Source organism: Drosophila navojoa, chromosome 5 (genome assembly GCF_054131105.1).
Source record: "Drosophila navojoa isolate 15081-1374.11 chromosome 5, UAZ_NAV_1.0, whole genome shotgun sequence".
NCBI lineage: Eukaryota > Metazoa > Arthropoda > Insecta > Diptera > Drosophilidae > Drosophila > Drosophila navojoa.
Window position 1 is genome coordinate 13,762,802 of NC_142893.1, and position 12,741 is coordinate 13,775,542.

The 12,741-nt window shown below is 39.6% G+C and overlaps 1 protein-coding gene across 1 annotated transcript in view; it reads right to left on the minus strand.

The window, feature by feature from the left end:
• Positions 1-6,636: 6,636 nt before the first annotated feature.
• The window catches only part of blo (bloated), a 38,870-nt gene continuing 32,765 nt past the window's right edge, over positions 6,637-12,741 (minus strand). The window contains exons 5-9 of the mRNA XM_089260762.1: positions 8,454-8,633; positions 8,218-8,384; positions 7,617-8,045; positions 7,239-7,542; positions 6,637-7,167 (exon numbers count right to left, since the gene is read on the minus strand). Coding sequence (XP_089116888.1) covers positions 6,964-7,167; positions 7,239-7,542; positions 7,617-8,045; positions 8,218-8,384; positions 8,454-8,633 — 1,284 coding nt within the window. The 3' untranslated portion in view covers positions 6,637-6,963. The remainder of the gene's footprint in view (positions 7,168-7,238; positions 7,543-7,616; positions 8,046-8,217; positions 8,385-8,453; positions 8,634-12,741) is intronic.

The following is a 12,741-nucleotide window of genomic DNA, read 5'->3' on the forward strand; positions in this document are numbered from 1 at the left end:
TTCCAACTCTGACTACAGCTTCGAGTGCGATTCGGACGTGGGCATCTTTGGAGCTGGCGCCAGGCGCCAAACGCACGCAGCACATCCTTCATCCTTCATCATGAAGCATTCACATGCTGTACCCTCTCCCACTCTTTCACTCCCACTCCCACTCTCTCGAATTCCACTGCTCAAACCCTCTCGCTTATCCAGCGAGCTTGCGTGGCTCGGCTCGCATTATAAATGATTTTAATAATTTGAAACGATTTGTTTAGTTCTGCATCAAGTCGGATAAACGTCGATGATTAATTAGCAGCCGCGTCTCGGCTAGGGTCCTGCTGCTGCCTACAGTCTGGATAAAGGACGCATAAAGCACAAAGCAAGCAGCACGCCGCAGCAGCAGCAGCAGCAGCAGCAGCGGCAGCGGCAGCCATTACATAAGCATGTTTTGTATTTTCGCCATTTTTATCGCTTTGCCATTAAATTCTCTGTAACGGCATTTGCCTATGAAGTTTGTCTGCTGAGCGAAAACAGAAACTGGCAGAGGTAGAGAAAGAGCGAGAGAGAGAAAAGGCTGATTGTGTTTGGTATGCTGCTTCAATTGCCGTTAATCAACTTTCTTTGTGTTGTTCGCACATCTTTCGCAAAACGAAAATTAATTGGCTACGCCCCTCTCCCTCTGCCCTACCCAAGCCAACATATGTTTTGTCTACTACTTTCCGTAAGAAAGGGCTCTAGTTGTGATTTTCGCGTTAGTTAATTGATAAATGAGCAATACCCTTGGGTTGAGTGCAGACAGACATTCACATGTAAGTACGTACACACATATAGATATTTGCGTGGCAATTATAAATGTAGTCATTCTTCTTGAGTATTCTACAAAACAATATGATATATTTAAGTTAATTACTTACCACGCAAAGTACACAAAAAATATCGTTGCACTTCACCATCGCCAACGCTCGCCCTTGTTCAACTGTCTCTCTTTAGCGCATGTATGTATGTATATGTATAGTGAATTTAGCAAAGGCAAAGTCAAGCGAAAGGAGCGCCTAAATGAATGCTCAAAGAATGCGATGAACGTGAGCGAACGACCAAGCATGCCAATTATTGTAGCGGTCATTTACAGTTATTTCTGGTATCTCGCACAAGCACATGCATGGCTTGCCTGTGCGCTCTCTCTCTTTTGCCTCTCTTCTGCTGCTTTAAGTTCACATCTGCATATGTAAGCATGTACGTATGAATGTAGATTCAAATATTTGCATTGATATATATTAACTATTTTTTTGAAGAAGTTTATCATATTAATATCCGCGACAATTGTTCTATTACTTATTTTTCATGTTCAAGCCAAAGCAATTAATGCAGATCTTAAGAGCAGCAAGTAGGAGCAGGAGAGCGCACTCACACTCTTTTACATTATGCATAGTGCTTAGAGCACACACACAAGTAGCTTATACACACAACCTGAGCGAGTGAGCAAGCAAGTCAATTGTGTCCGCACTCATTATGCATGGGTGCCTTTCATATTCTCACTCTGTTAATTAACAGCTCCTGCGTATGAGAGTAAGCAGATCATTTGCCATACAGGAAATGTTAAGCCAGCAACTGTAATTAATCTGTGCATATTTATGGATGTGTGAATGTTAACATTATTGTTGGGCTTCCCTTTTAGCTTTGCTGCAGTAATTAAATTTACAAAAACCAAAAATGAAAAAAAAAAACAGAATTAATTATTTACACAGTTTAACAACAGGCGGGCGACTTTAAAACCAATTTATGTAAATGCAAACGCAAATATTTATACAATGCCGAATTGAAATTATTATTCTGTGCCTACATGTGTGTGCAAGTGTGAGAGAGAGGGAGGCAGCTACAGAAAAGCTTGTTACAGCTGCATCCCTCTGACTTGTGAAGCTTACCGCATTCACATCGCTCGGTCAAACCTCGAATGCCAACATTCTCGGCTAAGCTGCAGAGAGACTCAAATAACAAACTGTTTCTCAGGAGCTCAGGAGCTGCTGCTGCTGCTGCTGCTGTTGCTGCTGCTGCTGCTGTGGAGCCATTTGTTTGCAAGTCCAGAATACATTAATTCTAACTAAAATACTCTTAATTACCAAAGCGACAGAGGGAGTGGAGCAGTGTGTGCGTGTGTGTGTGCTTTGGTTTCTGTGTGTGTGTGGGGCATGGCTGCCATTGGATACCTGAGCCAATTTGTCCATCTGGCTGGCAATTTGTCAATGTTGCCATTATTATTGACACATTTAAGCCATAATTGTCAGAGCATTATTTTCGTAGACAAATTAAAGCCCATCAATTGATATATAAAGAGTTGAAAATATGTTCATAGCGCAGCCAGCCTGTGGCAAATGCCACATTCAGCAAATGTGCATAAATTTATTTTATTTTACTCCATTCACATTATTTATTTTTATTATATTTAAATATTATGATATACATACATACATACATACATACATATAGTATGTATTATAATACGCAGCATAAATCATAATGCTAGACAAATAGTTAATGTTTGTTAATTCACAATTTGCATATTTATGCGTATTTATCAACGCTCCAATAAACTTCACTTGCATTTCAATTATTTACAATTTAAATCATTATTTAAATAAATTTTCATAAATTCCCTCTCTGCGTGTGTGTGTGTGTGTGTGTGTGAAGGTGTTGATGGACATGCAGAAATATTTACCTAATTAAAATGAACAATCTACGGCTGGCTAGCGGAAACCACCCTTCAAGCATCAACGGCCACTGCCACGCCCACTACCCACCAGAGCTACTCCTTAATGTGGACCAGTTGGACAGCGGCGACTGACATTGCCATTTAATTAATTGGAAAAATCAAGAGTTTCAATTACGTGGCTCGAATTGCAAACTCAATGATGGAAATCTATTGCCAAAGAGCATGCATAGAGGAACTAGCGCAGAGATGGACAGATGGAGATAAGAATGGTGCGAGAGAAAGGCTGAAAGAAAGGCAAGGGTGGTGGAGGAGGAGAAGGAGAGGGACAGTGTGAGTGAATAATGTACTCACAGATAGCATATGAAGTACATTTTCTATTTCAAATGGACAAAAGAAATTGAAATAACTAAAAGAGAGAGAAAATAATAAAAAAGATTTTAAAATAATAAAATATATATCTAAGACACAAACTAATAAAAAGGTAAAAATAATAATGTTTGTCTGACTGCTATAAGTTCGTATAGAGCAGCCGACCCATGCAGCTATGCATTTGCATGCAGCAGTATTTTTCTAGTATTTTTTAAATACCTTTTTAATATTAGTAAAAGGTTCTTCCATTTGCCACTCACTAATACTAATACTGCTTCACACATAACCCAGAGAGAGAGTGAGAGAAAGAGAGAGAGAGAGTGTGTGTGAGAGAGAGAGTGAGAGTGAGAGAGAGAGAGAGAGAGAGACAGAGAGAGTGAGAGAGAGAACGGTTCAAGGCTGAAGCTTGATTTTATTCCTGATCTGTTTGGTTGTGTACTCCTCTTCTCTTCTTCTTCTTCTTCTTCTTCTTCTTCTTCTTCTGCCTTTAGCAATATGATTAATTCTTAAGAATTTGCTTATGGAATATAATAAGATAATAATTATATTACTAGGATAATTATCGTGTTCAAAATCTAAGTACTCATTATCTTCTTATAGTTTTTAAACATTAAGAAAAGTTAATAATCATTATGTTAATGATTAAGTTAATGATTAAGAATATAATTGAAATGTAAGTGATAATAATTAAATAAATAATTCAATAATAATTATGAATATTAAACATATGAATATAAATGATTAAATTCGACTTGGTATTTTCATCATTATCATAAAATAATAACAATAATGATATTTATATACAAGTATGAATATGAAATAATAAAAATTAATGAATATAATTGTAATGAAAAGGGATATTCTATTTATTTAATGAATAATTATGATAATAATTATAATAATAATGAGAATTTCGATAAAAGTATGCCATAAAGTCTTGCACTTTTTCCTCAGTGTATGTATGTAAAAAGCAAACGAAATGGATGCTAATGCCATAATTATTATAATATATATAGATATTATAATATATGTCTATATAGATGTACTGGCAACATTAATTAATTATGCATCGCACCTGAATTTAACTGTTCATCGCTGGAAAACATAAATTGAATATTTGAGAATTCAATGTGCAATTGGAAATTCCAATGGCCAAAGTTATGCACGTTCGATTAGAGTGAATGTGCCTTGAAATAAATAAATATATATGTATATATAACTATATATATGTCTGTATGTATGTCTGTTATATATGTTTGTCGGCTATGTCCGTCAGTTAATCACTTGTCAGCTGCACTCGGCGTGGAGTGCATTCAATTACTTAGGATAATTGAATATTCTCGCAGGGGTCGCGCACCTGCGATTAATTAATAACTGCACTTCATCGCGCTGACTGATTGTCTTCCAGGTGTAATAAAAATGGAAAAGAATTACGCTCTGCGTGTTGCGCTGTCAACTCACACACACACACACACACAGGCGCATTGGGTCACTGGGCGTGGCTAACTTCAACTTTAGTTGTTAATTGAATGAATGTGGGGCAAATTAACGCCAATTTTTATCCATAATCTTGGAAAGGAACCAAGTCCATCGAGAGTTAAATAAATTAAACGGACTCTTGGAGCAACTATTTTAACACTTTTTTCATTACTTCTTGTTGATTTGATAGACTCTTTTTGCTAGAAAATACCCTAGGTAAAGTCATAGAAAGAGGGGCATGCCTAGCACATTGGATTAGAGTGAATATAGATTGAGTTTTATATATATTTTATATTATATTAAATGAGCAACAATTTTAGATCTTAGACAAATTAACATTATAATAGAAAACCTATTTTATTTTTTTCAAAATTTTATAACTTTGCCAAAACTTGCTAAATTTTAATATTATATTATTTACAATAGAATTTAATATTATTTTTAATTATGTTTTATAATATTTTCTATATGATTTGCCAAAAAATATTGATGCGAAATTTACTTTAATTATATTTTAATATAATAATTTAAATAATAATAATAAAATATAAAAATTTACTAGATATCCCCAAAACTTTACAGGGTATTTGCATGCCTGGTTGTTTTGTGTTTGTTTATTTTTGTAGTTTCTTGCATATTTCGGCCAGCTTCACTCGCTGATTGCAAATGTTGGTGCGACGGGAACGGAGAGTGGCCCAAAAGCTGGGCTATAAATTTATTGCTGAACTTTGAAATACCACGGCCTCAGCAGCGCAGCTACTTCCTCAGCTGGGCTGACTGTATGGAGTCGAAGCGTTTTAAAGAAAAACTTCTGCAGCTGTATTTTTCGCAATTATCCTTGAAAATGCATAAGCAGCGGCAGCGGCAGCCGAAGTTGAAGCAGCGTGTTGAAGGATACAGCGGAAATGCGCTGTGGGGCGGCAAGTGGAAGTAGCCTGTTGACACAAGCTAAAACCTAAGAGCAAGCGAGAGAGAGAGAGAGAAAAAGAGGAAGAGAGCAAACCAGAAGCTGCGAATAATTTATTAGTTGCGTAAAGGAATCATTTATTTGTTGACTCGCCAAGCAGCAGCTCTCAGCTGCTGAGGGGAAGGAAGGCACTCCTTAGCAAATCCACTCCTGAGGGTGCGTGTCTCGACTACAGTTTGAGTGCAATTAACCTGTTGATGTTATTGTCGAAAAATGGTAGAGAGTAATTGAAACGAAGAAGACAAGTTCGAAGAGGTTTTAGTCTCGGCTACATCTTGAGTAAAGTTTCGTTGTTGATTTTTCGACAGCTATCGTCGAAAAAGGGGTGGCAGTACTGGCTATTGTTGTTGTAGAATTTAGTTGTTAAATACTTTTGTCAGCAGAAGAGTGGTGAGTTACTTTAGTCTCTGCTAAAGTTATTCGAAGTAAGCCTATGGGTGTAAGTATCGGCTACAGGTTGAATTGATTTTATTCATTGTTGATTTTATTAGCAGCTGATGTCGACCAACAAAGCCTCTTCTCAAGATTTTCGAAACAGAGTTAGAAATATTAGAATGATTCGTGTCACTACTAACTTGATTGTTGACTTACCATTTATTTGAATTTACTCTAAATCTATCCTATTTGACAGGTTTGTCTCTCCGTCAGTCTGTTTGTCTGCCTACCGAAAGCAAGGGACGAAAAAGAGCTAGAGAAGTTCATCTGAGTTGTCTGTATGTATGCAGGAGTATTCATTTGATATTTATATTCGAGTAAAACGAAGCTAGAGAGCTTGCAGCAGCAGAGCGTGTTCCCATTGGTTAGTTAAAGTTCGACTGCAACGGCCTCAACATTTGAGTGCGACCTATTCAGAGTGGCCTCTGAATGAGTCGCCCTATATAATGGGCAGCAGCTGCTGAATTTCCTCAGTCGCCCAGGCCTAGTTCTGATGAAGTGAAGTGAGTTATGCGATCGTTCAGAGGAAATATTTGAAGGAAAGATTTAGAGGAAAGACTTGATTAATTCAAATGCTTATTGGGTTGAGGTCTCAGCTACGAATTTAATTATCAGCTCTTTTCGAAAGAGGGCTACGCATTGCTGCATGTCTGGGCTAAAGTTATAGTGTTACTGTTCAGCAGAAAAAAAAGTCGGGTGATTGTCTTAGCTAAGTTAAGTGTTTTTATTAAAATATATATAAAATATATATTATATAAGTATGTATATACGTACACTTCACATTTACAATATGACGAGAATTGCAACAAGGGTTAAGAGTCCTTACTGAACTAAATGCCGCTCGGCCTGAGCTTCCATTTCCGTTGCTCTGCCGCCTGAACGGGCTTTGCGTTTGATTAGAAATATGTTTCGATTCGGATTACGATTAGCAAACTAAGTATAGTTAAATATTAACAGCAGCGGAGGCGGCTACAGCACCTGGCCTGGTCTGGTTACTATGATTACTATTACTATGCCAGCCCGCCCCTCACTTTGTCTTGGCGGTGCGCAAATTCGATGCCGAAAGCAGCGATCGCGTGGGCGCCGGACGCTCCTCCACGGAGTAGCCATTGAGGCGTCGATGGGCAGACGACGACGACGCCGACGACTCCTGCTTGCGGCCCAGCCGACTCAGCGTGCTGGCGCTGGTGGCTCCATTGTGCGGCGGCGGCTTCCGTGGCAGCGTGGAGATCTAAGGAAGAGGAGTTCGGAATGAAGTGGAAAGTCCAGATGAGATTCTAGCAGGAGCTTGATTCAACTTACGCGCTTGTTCTGCTCCTGCGAGTAGTTGATCTCGTAGCCCTCGCTGATGTGCTTGGGCTTCCAGGGCGCCAGCATGGAGACGGAGCGCGACACAGTGCGCGTCATGGGCTGCAGCGGCGGCTTGCCACCGGCTCCTCCGGCGCCGCCTCCTTTGCGCAGATCGTCGCGCGACATCGAGCGACGGCGCAGATTATATGGCTGTGGTATGTCGCCCACTGTGGTGGCATGCAAATAGACCACGCTGCGCTGGCTGTGCAGGCTCGACTCGCCCTCGGTGCCGGAACTCTCCGCCGGATAGCGTTCCCTGTTCAAGCAAATGTGTGGTGAGTGAAGGTCACTGGCAGGATTACTTTACCCAGTAGATTCTACAACACTTACTTCCCATAGCCGCCATCGACTGCACTCGGCGTCAGCCCGCGCCGCTCGGCACTGCGCGCCGGCTTCGGCGGTCCGAGCAGCGGCCTGTCCTCATAGCGCTTCGGCAGCTCCGTCGATCGCTCCAGCGACATGGCGCGCTGTGCTGCGCCGCGCTTGTGCCGCTCCACTGGCTCCGGCTCGGAGCCGCTCTCCGAGATGTCGTGCAGCTCGCGGGAGCGCGAATAGTGACGTCGCTTGCGGAAGTCCACCTCATCGCTGCCATGCTCCAAGTGCTGCATCGAGCTGGCGCGCTGCCGTGCTGCGCCAGGTGTCAGCGATGTCGTCGCTGCCGACGTCGACAGACTTTGGCGATAATCGCGCGACGGCGGCGGAGGACTGCGATCCAAGTGGTAAGCGCTATGCGAGTGCTTCGACAGCTGTGGCCGTCGTCTGTGAACGAATAAAGGGAATTAGTAATGGGAATTCGTAAAGGGAAATTGTAAAATGTAACTCGTAAGGGGAATTCGTTAAAGGTATTCAAAAGGGAATTCGTAAAGGGAAATTGTATAGGAAATTACTAAAGGGTACTCATAAAGGAAATTTCGTTCATTCGAATGCTTACCTTGGCATGCTGCTGGCCTTGGAGATGGTTGGCGGATTCGAGTCCAGGTCGGTGTCGCCAAAGAAACGCAAATTCTTGGCTGGCGCTGGGGCGGCGTTGGCATTGCGCTTGCTGCGCTTCAAACTGCTGGAGCTCACCTCGCTGTGTCCATTCACTGAAACATTGAGCTGCAGGCACCACAAATAAAAATAAGATTAGAAACTGCAATCAAGGGGAGTTTTTGCTTGCACACTTGCCTGCTCCTTGGGATTGCTTTTGGCACGACGATCCAGCGACTTGAACCAGCTGGTCTTCTCCGCCTTGACGGGCGTCGATGTGGCGCTGGTCAGCGTTGGCTTCTGCTTGGGCGGCTTCTTCAGCAGCAATGGACTAGCTTTCGGTGTGGAGAGGCGACGGCGCATAGAGATGTCCATAGTCTGCACAACAGGCAAATTGGCATATCAATATTTGGTATGACAGGAATTCTCGACGGGGTCAGAGGTTCGCAACAGGTTGCCCAGCCATGTGGAGCAGGTGGCCTTTTGCCTGAGAGCCTTGCCTTGCCTTGCCTAATGACTGACTGAGTGTGGCTTTGCCTACGACTGTGGCTTGTGGGGGCGCAACAACAGCTACAACAACAACAACGACGGCAATGCGAGCTCACGTTGCAAACAAACTTGTTTTGAGACTTTGGCCCAGTTGTGGTTGATACTAAATATACATATATATATATATATGTATATGTATATACTATTCAGTTTAGGCAGCTAGAGCACGTTGCATGCCTGCGCTGCATGCGGCAGGGTATTTATGTTTATTTAATTTGTATACCTTAAGCCCAATTGAAAACTGACAATTGTGGGGTATGCTGCATTTGTTGAACTGCATGTGAGAGGCAGACGGAGGAAGGAGGAGTGAGTGGATCTAATCAGAGTCAACAGGCAATTGATTTAGTCTAGTTATGTTCCTTTGGCTATCTGATTGTGTCTGCCTTTCATTCTATTTGAATGTCCTTTACTTATTCTGAGAGTCCTTTGTCTATTGATTTATCCACCTGTTTTTCAGCAAGCCGTTCATCTAGCTGTTTATCTGTCTTTCTGCATATTTTCTCTGTTCGTACGTCTGACTGTTTGTCCGCCCAACTATCTCACAGAGATGCCTCTATATATATATATATATATCTCCATATATTTATTGATCTATTTATTTATTTAACTATTTATTTATTTATTTATTTACATTTTTATTTATTTATATTTTTATTTATTTATCTATTTATTTATTTATATTTTTAATTATTTGTCTATTTATTTATTTACATATTTATTTATTTATATTTTTATTTATTTTTATTTTTATTTATATTTATATTCAGTTATCTATTTATTTATTGATCTATTTATTTATTTATCTATGTATTTATTTATCTATGTATTTATTTATCTATTTATTTATTTATCTATTTATTTATTTATCTATTTATTTATTTATCTATTTATTTATTATCTATTTATTTATTTATCTATTTATTTATTTATCTATTTATTAATTTTCATATTTATTTATTTATATTTTTATTTATTTATATTTTTATTTATTTATCTATTTATTTATTTACATATTTATTTATTTATTTATTTATTTATTTATTTATTTATTTATCTATTTATTTATTTACATATTTATTTATTTATATTTTTATTTTTTTATCTATTTATTTATTTATATTTTTATTTATTTATCTATTTATTTATTTACATATTTATTTATTTATATTTTTATTTATTTATATATTTAGTTATCTATTTATCAATCTGTTCGCCCGTCCAGCCAGTCATTCATTCATCCATTCGCCCGTCCGTTTGTCCACACATCTCTCTGTTTATATTATCTATATATTATCTACGTCACTGAAATCTATTTGCAAATACAGCCAGACATTTGCGTAGTTTGCTTCTTCTTTTCTAGAGGCGCCAATTAAAATCTGAATAGGCCTCACTTGACTGGGGTTCAGGGTAATTCTCAGTCGTGCAGCCTATCGACTCGACTCGCGCATGCTGACTTGTGCTTTGATTTGTGACTGTAACAGGCCAAACTTTGCAGTGGAATGTGACTGGCTGAAAGGTAAGCCAAATAGCGGAGCCAGCAGAGCCCCAGCAGAGCCCCAGCAGAGCCCCAGCAGAGCTCCAGCAACGCGCTATGACGACGCTTACGCACCCACCAAAAATAAGAGGAAATAAATATCAAATATTCAAATGCCGCCTTAATTTAGTTTATGGCCGCCGCAGTCGCAGCCATAAATTAGCGAAGAACGTTATTGGCTTTATTTTATTTTATTTTTTGTTGTATTTATATATGTGTTTCTCTTTTTATTTTTTATATTTTTTTTGTATTTATTTTTTTATTTTTTTGGTCATGTAGAATCTTCGAAAATGAATGCCAAGGCACTTTATGCGTATTTCTTGTTTAAAACGTTTATTGGGCTGCGATTTTTATGGCCATCGGGCATGAGCATGAATAATAGCCGCATATTGTCCAAAACGTTTACCACTCGAAAGTTTCGCTCGCTGCGGCACGCAAACACTTTTTGACACACAGAGGGAGAGAGAGGGAGAGAGGGAGAGGAAGTGCAAGAGGTAAACCCTTGCCACACCTTTCGGCCTTTGTATTGATTTGCTGTGGACGCCCCCGCAGGATTTTTGCACAATTCTTGAACGAGTCAAAATTCGCACAAAGAATTTCGCCAATTTGTTTCTCCGCTGAGCGAAGATGTGTGGTGATGCGTGTCCGTCCGCTGCAACATCCGCTAGAACGCAGCGCGCAGCTTTGGGCCACACCAAGCTACATCCTCTTGGCAAGGTCTGCAAGGCCCACAAATCCGCTCAAGCATTGCAAATTAGCTAAGCTAAGCTAAGCAGCAGCAGCAACTGTTGCAACTATTTGCCAGTAGCAACAGTTCCAGCTTCAGCTCCAGTCCCCTGCTGCTGCCAGCCCAAACATCGTTTTGCAATGTGGCATCTGTGCGCAGCTTTAATCAATTTCTCATACGCCCCGTTGGCCGTCGTCTTGCTGTCAGCTCGCTTGAGCGACAACAGAGCCGCGACAGCTCAGCTGCTGCGTGGGCCTTGCGCTTTTGTTCTAGCTTTAAATGCTAAGCGACGTCTCGTCAGCTTTCTGAATTCTCCAACTCTATTTGGCCAACCATTATTATTATTATTACTATTGTTGTTGTTGTTGTTCTTAAACACATTTTCTGGCATTCTTTATGGCAAAGCGACGTCTTGATTTAGACTCAATTTGTTGTGCCCCTCAAAGCTGACGGCGCGCTCTCTTTCGCTCTTTAGCACACACACAGAGTCTCCCTCTCTCTCTCTCTCTCTCTCTCTCTCTTCTTAAGTGGCACCCAGCTGACATGACGTCTACTCGAAACACTGCACCATTTTCGGCTGCGCACAGACACCCACCTGGACAGCGACTGTGAGCAGGAAGTAGGCGCCTTAGCAAAAACAAAGTTTGTTTCAGAAATATATAGAAAGAATGAAATAGTTAACAAGGCCAATGCGAAGCTAAGATACTCTAATGGCGGAATGATCTAAGATACTTATAATAATGATCTAAGATACTTATATTGATATTTATATCTATAATTGATATTGATTTTGAAAAGGGAATATCTTCGAAAGAATCTATATGATGTTCTGCTATGATTTAATCTGGTTGAAATTTTAGTTGCATTAAAAATATTTGTCAGTTGAGTGATAATTTATGATCGAGGCATAATTTTGGCTATCCAAAATACTTTTAAGTATTTAACTATTTAAGTAGGCACATTCTTCTGTTAGCTTTTTAGCTTTCTGTAACCTTCTCATGTATAGTCCAAATAATTCACATTCTATCTATATCTTATATATGATATATATAATCTATCTATCTTTATATCTACATGTTTATCTGTCTAATATATAATCTATCTATAGACTCATCATAGAACAACTCTGGATCGGCTCACTCTGAGTAAGATGAAGCATTAGCTCATCAGCATATGATTAAGAAATCTTTGACAATCTGCATAAATCAGACTAAAATCAGATCGATTCATCTGTTCATCTTCACCTAATTCAGGTAAGCTTTACAAACAATCTGCAACAAGTACAATAAATATATACAACAAGACTCAGCTATAAATACTCTTAGCCTTTAAGGCTAACCCCCTCCCAAACTGCTCATCATAATACGAATACAGATCAACACAGAAGCCCTATCAATTTTTATCAATTTCGCCAAAGGTAGCTCAAAGATCAGCTACAGCTGTTTACCTCTTCCCCCTCAGTGTTTCACTTTTCACCTTTTCGCACACTCTCTCTCTCTCTCTTTCTCCGTTTCAAACACCCCCTCTCAAGTCTAGTCGAAATGGCAAACAAACAGCGAAAAATTCGCACGTACCACAGAGTTGGGGGCGACTCAGCCGCCGCCGCCAGACTTGATTAATTCGAAATTAATAATAGCCAAACCCATGACCAAAAAAAGAAAATAAATAAATAAATA